At 49.2% G+C, this 18,612-nt stretch overlaps 1 protein-coding gene across 2 annotated transcripts in view; it reads left to right on the top strand.

The window, feature by feature from the left end:
- Positions 1-18,612, top strand: part of LOC142021595 (ankyrin repeat and fibronectin type-III domain-containing protein 1-like) — a 395,272-nt gene that overhangs the window by 44,438 nt on the left and 332,222 nt on the right. For both annotated transcript variants that reach the window (XM_075010621.1, XM_075010622.1), the window contains one exon: positions 17,433-17,575. In XM_075010621.1, the coding sequence (XP_074866722.1) occupies positions 17,475-17,575 (101 nt within the window). In that variant the 5' untranslated portion in view covers positions 17,433-17,474. The remainder of the gene's footprint in view (positions 1-17,432; positions 17,576-18,612) is intronic.

Genomic DNA, 18,612 nt, shown 5'->3' with positions numbered 1-18,612 from the left:
GGGAAGAGAGTAGAAAGATGGAGAGGTAGCAGGGCTGGGGCAGAGTGGAGATATAGCCTGAGCAGGGCCACAGGCTGGGAAACTTGACTCCCCAAGCGGCAGCGTCACCCGCCACCCGTGCGTGCAACAATTCCATTCCATGGTACGTGCGATGTGCAGACTGATTTTTGGCTTGCCTGCATAACAGGCTGTTTTTGGGAACTGGGATGACAAAATGTTACAGCACGTCCCATTGTTTGAAAATTAGGTCCGATCTTCTCTCATTGGAACTGTTGGGGAAAAGAAAAAAGCAGGTGCGCAATATATTTAATGACGGCTATTGACGAAGTCTTTCATTGACCAGAGGGGGCGGGGAGAATGCAATGTGTTTAGGTGACATTCCCTCTTCCCCACCCCAAGAATTTCAAAACTAGAAGGAAATACAGAGGTTGATTTGCATCATCCATCATTGGCCTGGCCAGCTCCATTATTTTAATTTTATAACATGATATACTTAAATCCCCCTGATTTAAAATTAAATTAAAACAAAACAAAACAAAACATTTATTTAAACAGAACAGAGAGCAATAGGGAAACATGGGAAATATCAAAAAAAATTTTTTTTTGAGGGAAAAAAAAGAGTCTGTGAAGGTTCCTAAGTGATGAGAGAGAACCTGCTGCATTATTTACAAACCCCATGTGCTTAACAACGAGGAAATGAATACTTAAGGACATCATAAATTTTACAGCGGTCCCATAATGAACATGAAACACATTCATATCAAGTACAAAGGAAATCATACGTCTTGCGCAAAATAAATACTCTTCCTTCATCGGGTCTTGATACGGAACAATAAAAGCCCTCCTGACAAAGAAACTGTTACGGTCCTGATCTGGCAAACCCTTAAGCATCCATAACTTCAGTCGTGTGAGGAGAATGGGACAGCTTGAGGTCTCATCTGGTGTAACTGAAGTTGGTGAGAGTCTTTCCATTTGCTTTAATGGGCTTTAGATCAGGCCCTAGGTAAGTAAAGATGCGCGTGTTCTTAACTGTTCTCATAATGGGGCTCTGTGTGTCTAGATGCTCTGCTTTCATCCGCTGGCGACAAAGGGGCTTCGAGAACTGCGACATTTCTGCCCAGACAAAGCTACCTGTATACTGTTCCAACACTGCTGTGTGCATGTGAAACCTGGACAACATATAGGTGTCATTTGGGAGCCACAGGAAGTGATATAAGGATGTGCTGAAGGCACATATGAAAAAGTGCAGCATCGGTGTTGACACGTGGGAGAACCTTGCCCCAGACCATCCCCAGTGTAGGGCTGCAATCCGTGAGGGGGTGGCACAATTTGAGAAGTCCCACCGCAGTGCAGACGAGGAGAGGTGGAAAAGAAGAAAAGAGCATCAAAAACTGCCCCATACCCCATCCAACCCTAGCTACCAACACCTGTCCCTGCTCCAGAATCAGGCTGGTCAGCCATCAATGGACTCACTAATAGGAGGGTGCCATGAAGACATCCTACTCGTTATCGAGTGACTACCAGGAAGACATTGAGAGAGCCTGATAAACTTCAGATTCCGATCCCCATAACTTTAGCGTTCTTATTTTCCTATTAAGCCACATCATACAAATCTGTTCTCAGAATAATAAATTGCAGTCAGCATGCATTCTTCTGTAAACTGAAATAGATTTTAATTGACATTTCCCATGTAATTGTATCCCTTTAAAAGAGAAAATATGGTTAATAAAATCAAGCTGGGAATGTACTTTAAAATGAGCCTGGAGTGTGGTGGTTGCTTTGTGATGAAACATGCCTCTTTCCACTTACTGTGAATCACTTGTACGCTAATTGTGTGTTGCGGGTAAGATTTGTGGTCTTTCTAGCTGTTTGGGTCAGAATTTTCCAGTGTGAGTGCCTGGTGTTAGGCACGTAGGTCCATACATAGGCCATGGTTCAAGAAGCTCTCTGAAGTGAGGGTTATGTCAATGCTCAGTCAAGAATGCGCATATGCACATGCGAAAAGTTAAGCTTGTGCGTAAGTGCGTTCGCGAAGAGAGAAGCCTTTCCCCTCATCAGGCTTTAGTTACCTAACGTAAGAGGCCCTCTAAGTTCTCCCCACCCTGTCCCCCAAAGTCACCGAGCGTCTAGAACACTGCAATAGGTGTGCTTTGTGGTCCGCAGCTCACTCTTCTCTTGGTGCATGAAGCTGAATGTGGGCCTGGATCAAAGTTGTGTGTGCATAAAATTAAGCACACGTGTTAGTATTTGTGGCATCTCAAGGTTGGTTGGCACCCGCATGGGAAATTTTGCTCTCATTTTGTTGCTTTGGATTTCTTCTCATCGGAGTGCTTGTATTTTGTAAATATTGTGAGAGGCATAGTAATCTTAACTGGTGTTTAAATGGAGCTTTTTGGCTAATTGCCAAGATATTACTGCAAGGGAGAAATTTTAAACTCTCATTTTCTTCTTTCTTTTTGTGTGGTAATTTCTGCTTGTTTCACTGAAGTTAAGCCAGGCTGGCCATTTCCCTGGTTTTCCTAGCTGTTTGCGCTCTCTGATACTGGTTATGTTGCACCAGAAACATGCTGGGAGCTCTGCTGGAAAGGACAGCAAATGCTGTTCACAGAAAGAATTTGCAGCGTTGGCCCTGATCCTGCTGAAAGTCAGACATGTGAGGGAGATCAGCCTCTGAGCCGTCCCCTTGAACTCATGAGACCTCAGCCAGATGACTTGCATACGCAAAGTTTTCCAGTGAGTGGAGTAATGGAGCGGGGGCCGAATCCTGCAAAGACATGTACCTGAGCAGACGTTTATTGCGATTGGCAGTCCTGGTGAGGCTGATGCTGTTCCCCATCAGGGTTTGGGTCCATTTTAGGCCATAGGTGAGGTGCATTTTTGTGCTCAGAAAACGAGTTTTGGCCCAACATCAGGGCCTGTGCTTACTCCCTGCATGTTTGTATAGCGCATGACCAGGAAGACCATCCCTTAAAGGTTCTCCACAAGAAAGGCTGCCATTTTCTGTTGCAGTGTATCCAAAGTTATCAGTTTGACATGATACCAACAAAGGGTTCAATGGGACTTCATTAATATTTACCCTAGCAAGGCCAGGCTGGCTGAAAATGATGGAAATCTACGAAAGGCAAGATGGAATAGAGTGAGGAACTTAGAAGCCGTGTACAAGAGAAACTTATTGCAAATAGCCAGTTTGTGTGGAGGTTTTTGAAGTATTTGTAGACGGTAAAATGCTCTGAAGAGCTAAAAATCTTGCCCTGCTGGGGCATTTTATGCCTGAATACTTTAAAATCATCAGTCTAAACTACCATGCCTCTATTTGGGCAGTAAGTATCAGTCAAAGAATTATATTGTCCCTGGGAGATTGATTTTTTTTTTTTTCCTTGGCAATACTCACCCTTTCATTGTAGGCTGAGCAGTGTTACCATTTCTCCTCAAGAGAAGGGTTTGTACACCAGCCCATCTACGTAAACTGATAAATTAAAGAGATCTGATGCATTTTTTTATGTAAATGTCTAAAATATTACTATTTTCTTTGACAGCCAGCACATTGTCCTCAGGAACAGCACTGAAAAAAGTAAAACGTGAACATTTTGACTGTCGTTCTTTCACATATAGCATTTACGTCTCAAATATTTCTAAGTGAATTGGTCTGAATTTCAACATCATCATTGATAGAGATCAAAATTGTGTTTTATCAGTCAGTGTTGGTTTTGAATTATGAGTGCAGCTATTGACTCTACAGTGCCTACTCCAAATACAGTACATTTTTACTTCTCAGTCTGACGCTCACAACATCCTGGACATTGACATTGCTCTATTCTGATATGTTGTTTGTCAGCATTTTTGTCACTGTCCTGACACTTTTGGCACTTAAGGAGTCCTGGGCAGGAAAGCCCTGCAGCAAGACAGCTGCGTCTCCCTGTATGGCGTTTCACATGCTTGCAGTAACAATGCATGGCCTTGCAACATGCTCTCTGATCCTGGACTTCTTGTAATTCAGGCGATGGCAAGCTCCTAGTTCTTCACCTGCTGTCTTCAGGGAAGGAGCATTCATGCTGTTAACAAGGGAAAGCCTCATTCTAGTGACTTGTTGATTTGCATGTTTGCCGTGGAGCACCATAACAGTGGTGGTGTGGTCTGTGCAGGCAGCGAGGATGACTCGAGGCACTTCATTTCTGGATATTGTAGACGTTGGACAAGCAGTAAATGAGCCTCGTCTGCAGCAACAGAGATGTACGTTAGATATTAGAAAAGCTTTCTAGCCACGGGGTGGGTAAGCTGTGGAACGGGCTCCCAAGGGAGGCTGGATAAGCTCTGTCATGAGAAGTTCTGAAGAACAGGTTGGGCAAACTCCCAGCAAGAATGATCTAGGTTTACTGGATTCAGGGGCCTGGACTTTGGTGAACCTCTCAAGGTCCCTTCCAGCCCTACTGTTACCTGCACATTTGAAAACTCCGCTCCTCCCTCCCTTGTTGGGTGCTCAGGGCATAAGGGACCGAACTTTACCCTGTCATGGGTTCAGAGCTAGCCCCTTCTCCTGCTGGACTCAGGGCTCTATGGGTTTGTATGGCCTTTTCCTAGTGAAAGAGCTTTCACACAATGACTATCATTAAACATGTACAGGTATTATTAACAATTAGCAACAAATTAATGGAAGACACATGCCAAACATCTGATGCTCGGCACTCCCAAGAAGATGGACATTTCCCAATGGCTAGTCAGGGTCATCTTGTCTCAGTTCTGGCTTCTGCAGAGTCTGATTGTACAGGGGTTAAAAGTCCCATCAGCTTTGGTCATGAATTGTATTCTGGAGCTGAGTTTCAACAAGCTTGTTTTCTGACCCTCATAAATCATGCGGGTAACACGACATTAGTGATTTTCTCATTCTGTGACTGTGCTTGCAATTTCAACGCTAATGGTGATTTTTTTTTTCCTGTTTGAGAGGCAGGATGGCTGAGGAGATATAATTTACTAGGCCAACTTCTGTTGGTGTGCAAAACAAGCTTTCAAGCTACGCAGAGCTCTGCTTTAGGTCTGGGAAAGCCACTCAGAGTATCACAGTGACATACAAGGTGGAACTGATAGTTTTTGTATAAGGCATTAAATGGTATTTTTAGAGCCCATTCCAGGGGAAGCAGCCTGCTAACACCTGTGCAACCTATTGGATATCCTGGGACCAAGCACAGCGAAACACCACTTTCTGTCTGTGCTGGACTCTCTCTACAGCAGCAGGGCTTCAGTCTAGACTTTCTCTGCTGATGTGAGAGACCCTCCTATTGGTGTCAGTAACCCACCTCCCCGAGAAGCCGCAGCTGGGTCATTGGGAGAATTCTCTGATTGACTTAATGTTGTCTGCATGGGGGATGAGGTTGGTTTTAGTGCAGTGCTTAGAGGCTTGGATTTTTCACACCCTGAGTGCTGTCGTTATGAGGCCTGGTACACATGGGGAAATTAGGTCAAAGTGCCTTGCCCAAAGTCACCCCAGAAATATTTGACAGAGCAGCGATTTTATCCCTCTTTTAATAACAACCAAGAAAAACTTCAAGGCCCAGATCTTCAGCTGAAGAATAAGCATGAGCCCTGCCTCACCGAATGGACCCTCCTCTCCCGAGTGTGTTGTTTCTGGCTGCTGAGACATGCACGTGCGCTGGTAGGGCCACACCGTGTTGCAAGCCCCTTGTCGTGTGTTTGGAAGGAGCCTGAGCAGAGCATTGTAAATAAAGTATTCGCAAGTAACTGGGGGAGCAGGGGAAATGGGTCATGTTCTGTGTTCTGCAGGTGATGTTCCAGTCCTTGAGAAATGCTGCCATCTCCACTGTTTGTGTCGCAAGCCTGTGATTTGTTGCCAGTTTTAATGGTAGCATAGAGCATGTTTACACAGCTTGTTTGGACAGATAATTGCTGGATAAGAAACTGTCAGATGGGAGTCAATTAGCAGTTTCTGCTCCTCTGGGTCCCAGCTTGTATTTGACATCTGATACCCGCCTAGCAGAGGGAGGATAATGCTGCTATTTATTCAGCTCAACTCTGGTTCCTTGTATGCCTCCTGCTCATCTCTTTGGTGGAGGGCTTTTAGAGCTGACCCTCTTTGTTTCTAAACGGAGAGCTGTGATGTCATCGGCTTAAGCGTAACCTTTCTGAGCCCGACGTGTTGTAGTGAGCTGGGGAGTGTGGGCTGAGGAAGCAGGTGTGAAGGAGAGATGGCGAAGGAAGTCGAACTACCCCCCGCCCCTCCTTGCCACTTACAGGCAGTGAAATTTGTCCTTGTGATGCTGCATAGCAGGACTCCTGCTGATTTCTGCACACTGACGCTGGGGTGGGCAATCATTTTTTAAGGGGGAGCCTGGCCAATAATTTGGAAAGCGGTTAAGGGTTGCACTTTTCCACGGTATTAATGCAGGAGGTGCAGGCTCTGGGACAGAGGCTGGGTGCAGAAGGGAGCTTGGGGTAAAGGATGGGGGTGTGGGGAGGAGTCTGGGACTGGGAGCAGGGGTTTGGGCTGTGATGGAGGGCAGGAGGTGGCTGTGAGGTGGGGCAGGGGATTGGGTTGCAGGGTCTGGGAGGGGTTGCTGGTGCAGGTGGAGGGCCAAAGGGTTTGGGTTATGTGGGGTAGGGGTGCAGTGGGTTGGGGTGGGGGAGGGGCTGGGGTGCCAGGGGCAGGCTCTGGCCAGGAGCCTTACCTGGGCAGCCCAGCATGTTTCTTAGGCACACTGCCTGCCTAGCCATGTGCTCTGTGAGTAGCCATGAGGCTGAGGGGAGGGGAAGAAAGCTCCCATTGGCCAGAGACCAGCCTGGGGCAGGGCTTGGGGTGCAGGATGGGGTGTGGGCTCCAACAGGTATTTTGTGTGTGTGTGTGTGTGTGTGTGTGTGTGTGTGTGGGGAGGGGGTGACTCAGGGCTGGGGTGGGGGTGAGGGGATGGATGATGCAGGCTCCAGGTAGTGCTTACCTCAGGTGGCTCCCAGCAAGCATTCAGCAGGTCCCTCTGGCTCCTGGGAGGAGACACAGCCGGGTGGCTCAGGCAGCTCATAGCCAATGGGAACTGCAGAGCTGGTGCTTGGGATGGGAGGTCGCACACTGAACCCCCCCGGCCATCCCTCCACCTAGCAGCCAAGGGTCACGTTGCTACTTCTGGGGAGCCAGGAGGGAAGTCAGCTAGCCCCAGGCCAGTCAGACTTTCAGGGGCCCAGTCAGTGGTGCTGCTGTGGTCGCTTTTCCGCTGGGTGTTCTGGTTGTGAATGGGACACCAGTGACAGCCCAGCACGGTGTAGACAAGCCTGTAGCTACAAGCCAGGGGGCTGTGACACTGCCTGCGTAAACCCACTGCATGGGAAAGGGATGACTCCGGTGTGAGTTGAGTAACCATTTCTGGTATTCGTTGGAGAAACATCAGTGACTTATTTTTATGTGGATGTTTTATTGGTTAAAACCTAAAGTCAGAAGCTGTACTTACAGCTTAGGCCTTGTGTAGTTAACGTGCTGGGATTTCCCCCCTCACCCCAGCACCTGGCGCGTGCCCAGTGTGTAAAGGTGCATATACCAGACATTTGTACTAGTAAATTTAAGTAAGGCAGTGGCACTGTTCTGTCCCATGCGAGGGGTTGTTCTGCAGGTACTGGTCTGGTCAGCAGACCACCCTCCTAACTGAGTGGTTACGCCATTACAAAAGCTGCGTGTAAGGTAGGCTGAAGTCTGCTGTGTGGGGCAGATCTATCCACAGTGACTCCAGCTTCTCTTCTTGAGTGGTGAGAGCTCATTTGGTCCCCACCATTTTGTGTGTATACCTGGGCTTATGTTTCCCAGTGTGCGTTACTTTGCATTTGTCAACATTAAATTCCGTCTGCCATTTTGTTTCCCAGTCACCCAGTTTTGTGAGATCCCTTTGGCAGCTCTTCACCGTCTGCTGTGGACTTAACTATCTGGGGCACTTTAGTATATCTGCAAACATGGCACCCCCCCTTTGCCCCTTTTCTCCTTTATAAGAGTACCCTAGAAGGCTGTGGCTTGGCACATGGAGCAGACCTATGCTGTAAACCTAACATCGGCCTCTTCTCTAGCCACTGTCCAAGTTTTGCTAGTGCGCCTCAGTACTCACCGTCTGCCTGTCACCCCTTCTGTTGCACTGCTGGGCCCCTAGACAGCTCTTCCATTGCACCTGCTCTGCCTTTCCTCTGCATGCCGTCCTACCCACGGTACTAGTTGAGTGCTTGAATCAGAGGGCGGGGGGCCCCCTGGCCTTGAGGCCAGGCAGATGTAGAACTGGGTGCTGCTGCTGTGTTGCTTCCCTTTGGAAAGTCCCTGAACCCCACTCTGGTTGGCCTGGTGCCGGGAGGTGGATTCGGAGCTTGGCCTGATACATGGCTTGTTACGTCACATGTTTTAACTGGTCCATTCTTAATTGAAGTGTTGAGTATTTGGCAGATTCCCTGAATGCCAGTGTTAGCCAGGAGCCTTACCAGTGCGAGGGTCCCACCCACAGACCTGTCAGTGCCCTCTGTCCCGACGGGCAGCATTGCTTGCCACACTGGTTCGGAGCCTGTATACCGCTCTGCCAGCACCCTCAGTCCTGACCAGAAGCATCCCTGTTACTCCAGTGCTGCGTCCCGCTCACGTCCTCTGCCATTGCCCATCCGTGAAGAACTGCCCCGGCCTCCCACTCTGACTCGTGTGTCCTTACTGGAGAGGGCTAGCTGTGCCAAAACCGGCACAGTTTCCGAAGGGGGGCAAAAATATCTCCGGGGCTGAGCGGAGACCTTTGTACTCGTAGTGCTTGTTCCAGGCCTGGATGTAAGCACAATTTGTGCCTGCCTGTCTCCCCACATGCATCTAGGGAATTGTGTTCACTTCTTTTTTTTTTTGCATATTTACTAGTGGCTTGGGAGGGGACCTAGTGACCGCCTGGCTGTTTGTCTTGTTTGATTTGATCTGTGACTTTTAATGGCATTAAAGTAACAACAAGTCCCTGAATCCAGGAGGTGTTCATCCTGGAGCCTGAAGAAATTGACGAGTAAAGCAGCTGATCTCCCAGCACAAATGTAACATCTCTCCCTTAAAATCCACTGCCAGGGTGGAGGGTAGCCAGTACAAAGCTGTATTTGAGAAGAACGGGTGGAGGACCCTGGGAACTGCACATCCGCACCTCTTCTGAGTGGCAGATTGTTTGGCAGCGTAGGGCGTAGTGGTGATGCTTGAGCTATAACGAGGTCCAGTCAGGCCAAGTCAGCAGGACTTTGCCGAGCTTCGCCAGGCTGCGACGGAAAGCTCCGTGCAGTGGCTGTAAGCTTGCTTTTGAACGGGTGCTGCAGTGTTATTGGTTTACAGTGTCGAGTAAGTCAGCGTGTTTGGATCTTTCCCTGAGGCCTTAGCCTACTTACCTGTAAGTGTTTCAGTGCAGAGATCATCTTCGCTGCACGTGTACAGGAGGCAGCTCAATGAGCTCTTTGGCCCTTTGGGGCTTTCGGCACACAAATAAATAATCGATAACGAGATCATTGACTGCCGGGAGAGCTGTCTCAGTCCGTAGTGAGTGGGGCTGATCCCGGGACAGGGAGCTCCACGAGTAGCAGATGGGTCTTTCTCTCCAGCTGCCAGGCACAGGCAGCTCTGAGCTTCCCGGGGGAAGGGTTGCCAGCTTCGGCTCCCACTCTTGGGTGGCTTTTATTGTCCACAGACTAAAAAGAAATTTCACGTAACTTGGTAGCTAGGAAATTACGAGCTGAGGAGTTAATGGTGTTTTTATCAGCAGATTTGGCTGTGTGCATTTACGGAGCTGTTTATTGCATAAGGCTGCGTTGATTTACCTTTCCGAGTCCTGTTTATTCCACTTCGTTACTCCTGGGGTACAAGTGGGCCTCAGGGAGAAGGACTGCAGTGGCCTGCCCCCTTTTCCTTTTTGTTTGTCTTTCTGTTTTTTAATGGAGCTGGGGCTCATAAACCCATTATCCTTCAACATGTTAATCTCCACCTGACCTGAGTTTCCTGAACGTATCCACTCTGAGCTGATGTTCAGCTGAGCAAGCAGCCAGGCATGACCCACAGTTGGGGAAAGGAGGAGAGACAAAGATATTTCTTCTTGCTTTCTCTCCTGAGGACAGTGGGCAGGAGCAGTCCCTGTTCTGATGCTGTCAGTATCGAGGGTGAAACGTTCAGGATCTGGGAGCCAGGTTTCACGTGTAGTCCCTGCACCTGTCTTCCTTGGGGAACTAACATTCTTAGTAATCAATTAAACAAACGCACGCCAGCTATTCTCCTGTTGCCCGGGAGTGCCATATCGCAGTCGGGAGAAGTAAATGGTGGTTTTTAAGGGTAGATCTTGAAGTTGACCAGTGGAGCTCCAGATCTGTGGTTCTTGTTGGCACTATAGCAAGCAGGAAAGCGATAGCTTTGCACTGAGTGCAGACGCCCTGCCTTTACGGCGGGTTTATGATCAGGTAAGTGAGATGGAGAAATTGGCCTCCTGCCGGCTCATTTCTTTGTTGGCATGTTAAATCCATGTAGAATTTGCTCCCTGTGGAAGTCGAGACAAGATGAGTGTGTCTGTCCCCTGTGCTCTGCAATCTCTTATCAGACCACAGTGGTAAAGCAAGACACGGAGTGAGCACTTTGCAGAGCAATAAAGGTACTAAGGTGGTGGTGGCTGCTGGGTGAAGGCAGCGCATGACTTCCACAGCTGTGCTGATGAAGCGGGGCCAGCAGTGCCTAGCACTGGGTGCTCTCAGTGTGTGTAGCTCTGCACACCCGGTGACCTTTTACACCAGCCGCTGCTCTGGCCCTCCCTGCGCTTTGTGTAGGTAGCATGGGATGTGTGTGTGTGTGGGCAGATAGGGGCAGAGGTGTGGAATTCCTGTCGTGGTCTCTGGCCCTGCAGCCCTTTCTTCTCCATGTTGCAGCGAGCACAATGTTTGTGCCCCACCTGCAGGTAGTTCCATTGGTTTGGCCAAGATGCCTTGTCTTCTCCCCTCTGACGAAACACTTCTTCTCATTGTTGGTAGACTCAGAGATGGCGCCGTAGTCCTGTAGTCCTTTCTTTCTGTAGTCCTGTAGCACCTTAGAGGCTAACAAATTCATTAGGGAGTAAGACCTGCTCCAAAAGCCAAGGAAGTGGGTCTTCATGCAAGCTCATTACCGAATAAATAAATTTGTTAGTCTTTAAGGTGCTATGGGACTGCTTGTTAATTTTGCATTGTGAGTTTATTTCCTCTGCCTGTAGGGCGTCTCCCCCCACCCCGTCCCGTTGCAGCTCCCTTATGTTGTCAGTATACTCAGAGCTGGTCTGCGGAGAACCAGAGACAGCGTCAGGTGGGCAGAAGGGGCACCGTTAAGCAGCAAGAAGGGAAAGAGGAAATGCGGCTGTCTCTGAGACTGCCTAGGAGAAAAGCCATTTGACCCAGGCTGCTCTCTCACGCTCCAAAACTGATTGCTGCTTTGCAGTGCTCTCAAGGAGTTGGGCAGGACATTGTGATTGGCTCCTACCACAAAGGCTGCATCTACACGAGCCCCAAACTTCAAAATGGCCACGCAAATGACCATTTCGAAGTTTACTAATGAAGCGCTGAAATGCATATTCAGCGCTTCATTAGCATGCGGGTGGCCACGGCGCTTCGAAATTGACGCGTCTTGTCCAGACGGGGCTCCTTTTCGAAAGGACCCCGCCTACTTTGAAGTCCCCTTATTCCCATCAGCTGATGGGAATAAGGGGACTTCGAAGTAGGTGGGGTCCTTTCGAAAAGCAGCCCCGTCTGGACGAGCCGCGCGGCGGCAAGGAGCGTCAATTTTGAAGCTCCGCGGCCGCCCTCATGCTAATGAAGCGCTGAATATGCATTTCAGCGCTTCATTAGTAAACTTCAAAATGGCCATTTGCGTGGCCATTTCGAAGTTTGGGGCTCGTGTAGACACAGCCAAAGTGTCTCAGGCATAGCAGAAATAAAATGGAGCTCTTTCTTTCTTTCTTTCTTTCTTTCTTTCTTTCTTTCTTTCTTTTTAGACCGCAGTAATGGAGCGTGCCAGCCTGCAAGTGGAAATTGTACCTTTGAAGTGCAGGCCCCCAACTGCCTAGCCCGTTGGCTAATGCTTGCCTCCCGTACAGCCGACTCGCGTGCTCGTGGGCAAAGGGGGTCTTGCTCCTTTTTAAAATCCTGTTTGCCTGAGGGCAAGATGACTACTCGCTGACCTACAGGAGTCATGTCCGTAGAGCAGCTCTGCAGAGCAGGGCACTGCTGTCACCAGCTGCCTTTATTATCCAAATGGGAGCTGTTCTTCGGTTTTCTCCTCAAGTTCTTGAGTTAGACAACTGGGCAGGGACCTGGAGTAGGGGTGGGTCTTGGCTGCCTCCTCCCAGCCCCCCTTGCCACTGTGATTCCTGGGATTCATCCGCTCCTGAACAGGGTCCTGGGTTAGAGCCTGGATAATTACTCCTCCCTGTCCAGCAAGGCTCAGGTGCCTGAAGCTTCTTCCATTTGGCAGCTGGTAAATACAGCAAATCACAGCAAACTTCTCAAACGAAAGCAGCCTTCCTGGTAGGAATGACAGACAGCATTCAACTGCAAACTTACTCTGTGTGTGTGTGCGCGTACGCGCGCGCACACACACACACACACCAGCCTGTTCCCTTCTGACAGTGATATTGAACTATCTTCCTTTTGATCTCATTTCCAGAACAGACCAAACAAGCTGTTTACTGTTGCTGGAACCAAGGAGGTAGGTGCTTCCCTGTTAGGAGCTCAGGCATTGCTTCTTAATCCCCTCTGCCATGCCTTGTCTGGACTCATTGGGTGTTCCTTGTCCTTGGTTCTCCAGTGGCCTGCTATTAAACTTTGCACCAGCAGGAGCCTGTAGAGAGCATCTGAAAAACCAGGTCACCTGCAGAGTGGATCACACGCTCTTGACATACACCCTCCTCTAGCATCACCCTTTTCCGGACCATGAGCGCATGGCCCCACTTCCTCTCCCTCTGGCCATTGCCAGGCTCCACTTGCTCTGCCTTTTATCATTGTCCCTCCCATAGGCAGCTGTGTAGCATCCCCATGGCAACTGCAGCCCTGGCTTGCATAGATAAATGATCTAGTGGTGGAGAAGAATCAGCACCATGTAGTCAGCCAATTCTCCATGGGTCACATGTGGCCCTCTGCTCTACACAGATGACCATAGATGGTAGTTGAGATCTGTCTGTCTCAACTCTTGGGATGGAAACTTCTGCCCCTTGCCAATTTCTGCCAGATGTTCTGAGATGGGACCACTGCAATTGCCTGTACGACTCCTGCTGTGCGGCCTTGTTTGTGAGTTTGCAGTTGAATGATGTAACAGCAATGAGTATCTTTCTTCTCCTCCTGCTGATGATAGAGTTGATTGTGTGGCAGACTCTGTAGATAAGACTATAAAATGGCATGGGGGTTAAATGAAAGCTACAGAGAATTCTCCCCCAGGACTCAGTTTATCCATGTTTGGTCTCTGGCCCAAAGAGAATGTTTGTTTGTGTTTTTCCTTTGAGGAAAATTCCTGTGTTCATTTAGGAGTTCTTTGTCCTGCAGCAAGTTTTCTCCACTTTGTTTTTTAAAAGGCCTTATGTGTTCACACCCAAGAAATCAAATAGTTTAATCTTGGCTCTTGCAGGCGCATAATCCTCTCTGGCCTCAATTTAAAAAAAAAAAAGATTTGGTTGAAACCTGACAAGGTTCTGAGTGATTCAAAGCTGTGCCCAGGCCCCATCCAGTAGATCAAATCCCCTAGTTCGAGACTTTGTCGAACAGGCTGCAGCTGGGCCGCGTGTGGGTTTGAACTTCTGGCCCCTAGTTGTAAAAGCTTTGACAGTTTGAGGAATTGTTAACTCTCAGCTCCTCATGTGAAGTAGCCGCTGGGAGGAGATGGAGACACAGACTCTCCTGTACAATTGCACTTCTTCACGGAGTCATCGCCTTGGTGCACTTGTTTTCACCAGTTCATGGACTTCAGTCCAGGGAACAAGCTGCTGACTGGCTGTGCTGACCCAGATCTGCGTGCGCTCGGAGTGTCTCTTTTGGGCCACAGGAGCACTTCATCACATCTTGGTGCACGGAACCAGTGTGCCATTCATAGTTGTTGTTTTGAGGAAAGCGCTGAGGATGGCTTTCATTCTGGCTCTTGTCCCGTCAGGGTTTGTTGTCCTGGTGAGCAGGTTTGTGAAGTGACTGTGTATACAGGCAGGTACAGTTAGCTTCTTTCAAGGCTGCTTATGCTCTAATGACATGTTGCATCTCAACCTTCATTGAGAGAAACATCCCTCTGACTGCCGGTTGGGGGAGCAGCAGATAACATGAGGATTTCTCATTCTCAAGGTGGATCCCCAAATCTGTATCACAGGCCATGTGTCTGAGGTGTGAGGTAGGGGAGGTGAGTGGCCCAAAATCGTTCCCGACTCCAGCACCGGCCGAAGTGATAGCTCCCAGCACTTTGTCTGGAATATTTCACAACAGACCTGGCCCTGGCATTTCTCTGGAGGTGCTGAAATGTCTCACTGGTGTATTAATGAGGAAGAAGCATCTGCTCAGTTTATCCCTTCAGTGGGGTGTGCAGAATGCAAGGTGTAGCCCCTTCTCATCTCTGAGCAAGAAGTCAGTTTGCTGTCATTGTTCCCCACCCAGGATGGGGTAAAATCTGTCTTGTTTTGTGGGTTGGTTTGTGTTTCTCAGTCTGACCGGGAAAGGAGCTCGAGTGACAGAGCTGAGCAGGGACGGGCTCTCCCGAAGCTGGTCTGATAGTTCTAAATTGAGATCTGTGCACAGATGCCATGGGCATGGGCACGGAGAGCCGGGGGTGGTGGTTAGTATTATCAGGTGGATCTCACTGTATATAAAGTGGTTTGAGATCCTCTGCTGGAGGATGCTAGAAGAGTGCAAAGCAAGTCATTTGGTTTGTTTGTACCTACTCCAGATCTCTGGATAAGCACTGCCCCTACCAGGACCGGCAGCCAGGCCAGTTCCCTGGCACTGTGCTCAGCTGGCTGGTCGGACGGGTGGGTGGCTGGCAGGATTTAGAAGCTGGAGGGGAGTCTGGGGAAGGAGGTGGTTGTTGCCACTTTGTAAGCCACAGAGCTGAAGGCCAGGAGGGGTTCTCCAGTCTGACCTCCTGCATACTGCAGACTACCAACGCTCCCCAGCGCCACCACACTGAGTCCAACCACCAAATTGAGCCAAACCCTTACTGCCTCTTCCGAGTCACAGGCAGAGCATGGGAGGGACCGGTGTGCACCGGTATGCAAGGTCCCCGCAAGGGCAGCCAATTATTAAGCAAAATAAGACCAGGTAATCCCGGCACATGCTGACAAGGGAGGTGAAAACCCTCCCGGGTCGTTGCTGATCCTGTGCATGTGAGTGGGGAGCAGCCAGCCAAGCCCCTCCGTGCGAGAACACTCAGTGCCCCTCCAAACCCTGCCCACCCCACGTGATGCCCCGTTGGCACGCGTGGCCGTCCCCGGAGGAGGAAGGAGAACGAGCGCTGCTGGGATGTGTGTCGCTAGGGGCAGCTCTGGGTGAGGGAGGGAGCGAGACTGAGCTGTTAGATACAAGAGCAGGGGTTTGTGGGCAGTAGGAGGGAGCCCCATTTACTCCCATTCCTCAACCCCACCCTCCTCTCTGAGGCGCCCTCCTTCGACAGGTATCACCAGGAGCTCTTCAGAGCTCATCAGCTGCACACTCCTGCTGCAGGCGGAGGGGAGAGGGCCTGCCAGCCAGCTCCAAGGTGGAGGAGCTCAGACAAGCTGTAGCGGCAGGGAAGCAGCCCCAGGCTGATGTATCGCCTCCTAAGACACCTGTAGTGGGTAATCCATAGGACTTTTGAGCAGCATGGGAGGGGGGGCACTTTTTCCTCCTGGAAGGGAGGGTGAGTGCAGTGCTTACAGGGGACCTGGGGAAGGGCAGGGGAAGTTTGGGAACATTTAGTTTCTTTGCAGTGTTGCTAGTGCCCAGTTTTTCATTTACAGCATCTTTTAAAAATCCTAATCTTTCTAGAGCTCCTTCTCGCTGCTCCGGCATTATCCCTACAGAGAGCACTACCCCGGTTGCAGACGCCGCTTTGCTTCGTAAACAATTATTGGTTTTTAGGAATTTCAATCCAAGGCTCAGGGTTTCACGGTGTACGTTGTCTGATGTTTTTGCACAAGCTTTTGACTGGCCCCGTGTGCATTCTTTTTGGTTGGAGCGGCATAGGAGCGTGGCTGAGGAGATGGAGAGATGTTACTGTGAGCGCAGTGGGGGAGGAGTAGGGGGACTAAATCACTAGATTTCCCTCTCTCTCTTTTGTTCAAGAGGCAGTCCTGTTGCTTTTGAGATCCCGGGTTTCCCTTCGTTCCATGGCTGATGTGCTAGTATTCCAGCCACTTTACACATGCATACCTGGGCAATGAGCAGGCTGGGCAGGATTCAGTGTTTTTATTTTATTTTTTTTTTCCTGATAACATCAATGTTTATTTTTAAGTAGTTTTTCAGTTGTCATTGACTTAAATTTTCATAGCTGTGGGAAGTAAGGAGCTGGGACAGATAATTAATGAGAGCAGATGCAGAGATACAAAAAAGTTAAAGCTTTATAACCATTCAAATACAAATTGTCAACATCCTGTCAAAATGTGCCAAGTAAATCTCCTTAAATCAAAGATCTCAAGCAGCATTTTCCTTTGTTAGCCTCTCTGTACATTTCAGTTATGAAGGGAAATACGTTTCCCTCTCTGAGCGTACAGTGAAATCAACAGTTATTTACTGACAAAAGTCTAACCCTTAAAAGCCTGGCAGCGATAAAGGGCATGTGCGTTGTGACTGTGGTGCAACAAGTCACATAGATCTGTTACAGTCAGTTTGACGAAATGCTGAGGTCCACAAGAGGCAGGACAGCAAAGAGTCTGAAGTTTTCTTTCCAACTCTGCTGTCCTACACACCACGAATGTACTGTAGTTTGTTAGTGTATGTGGGAATTGGACACTCATCTATGAATGTTTTGTGCCCAGTCTGTCGCTGCATATGACCTCCCCGAGGGCCCTTCCAGTTCTATGAGATGTGTATCTCTGTATTTTCCTCTGGTACCAAGCAAACACCAAGCATGAAGAAGTGTGTGTATCTTTACAGTAGTGTGTGCAGGTATGCAGACTAGGAGCTGCTGGGCATCAGAGCACGGACTGCTCCTTGCTTTCGGTGGAAACGGGGAAGGGGAGCATGTATTGTGGGGTGGTAGGTTTTGGGTAAATTTTCCTAATTTTCCTGGTCCTATTTCTTCCTGTTTTGATGCCTGGGTTCTGTCTGCTCAGGTCCCAGGAGCCAAGGCTCGAGTGCTACAATCCTACTTCAAGGAAAGACACGCAAGGGTGTATCTGCTGGAGGTTTCTTGATGCTGCTTATATCTGAGCCACGTGCCGAAGACCTGCACATGATGACCTTTTCTTGCTAATGGGGGCGGTTTCCTTCTCTCTCCTTTGCAGCGGTGAAGCATTTTTAGCTATGATGAAGCTTGGACCTGCATCATGGCCCATGATATTTCTGTCTGCAAGGACATGGTTCTAGTTTCTGTGGAGCCTGTGAATCCAGACCTGGAGGAGAGGGGAAGTGAGGAGCTCGTGAAAGGGTAAGTCAGGGCTATACATTCCTTCAGTACTCTTTCTTGCCCCACTGATACACGAGCAGATCTCTGCCAGATTGCTGAGAGCAATAGCTAAGTGCTGTGCAGCTGCCCTCTGACATGGTATAAACAAGGTCCTTCCTTTCAGGTGAGTGTTGCATGGGGGAGAGAACAGAAGGAGGTCAATAGCCTACAGAGTCATGTCCTTGTGCTTCAGGGCAAACAAGAATACACGGGAATATGAGGTCTGTGTGCGCGGTTGGGAGCCTAGCTCAGAGCTGATGTTCTGCTTGCCGTTGGACGAATCAGTGGCTGTGAAGAATGAATTTCCAGGCACAGTCATTCACATTTAGACTGTTGGAGTTGGCTCTCTGCAGATAAAGTTGTTGTCTGTCCCAGTGGAGAGGTATGAAACGGCAGGGAAGGGAAAGTCTCTTGTGACCTGGGAGAAAGCCGGCTTTGCGGGTGAGCTAGAAATACTGTTTGCCATTGAGTTCGCTGTGCCCTGGATGGGATCTGGGGTCCAGGACCTGCTCTGTTCTGAAAGAACAGTTTTTTTGTTTTTGGTACTGTTCTTCCTCCACTGTCCAAGGTCCCCATGTCATTTGCTGGGAGACAATTGTCAGAGAAGCTGCTTGTGGCATTGGCTTGCAGGTGGGTTGTTTTCCTTTGCTCAAGTGTGCTTAGCAAGAAATGCCCTCTGCCTTTTCCCTCCTGAGAAGAGGCCTCTCTGGCTATTTAACTGGGGGCCTACTCACCAGGATACGGCGTTCAGATGTAAACAATAACCCGGGGTACGTGGTGACATGGTTGGAAGGATTTTATCGCTGTGAGCTGAACCAGGCTGACAAGGCTCGAGATTAGAGATGCCGCGAATGGGTGGCCCCCAGCACCGCTCAGACCTTTGTAGAAGGCTATGCCTCATACTGTATGCGCACCCCATGGCTGGGTTACAGAAAATCTGCTTTAGGGAGCTTAAATATATGAACCGGGAGTCTATCTTGTATTGCGCTGTGTAACCAGGCACATTCATTACCTTGAGC

This window comes from Carettochelys insculpta, chromosome 16 (genome assembly GCF_033958435.1).
Source record: "Carettochelys insculpta isolate YL-2023 chromosome 16, ASM3395843v1, whole genome shotgun sequence".
Classification (NCBI taxonomy): Eukaryota; Metazoa; Chordata; order Testudines; family Carettochelyidae; genus Carettochelys; species Carettochelys insculpta.
This window is presented reverse-complemented; position numbering and strand designations above follow the sequence as displayed.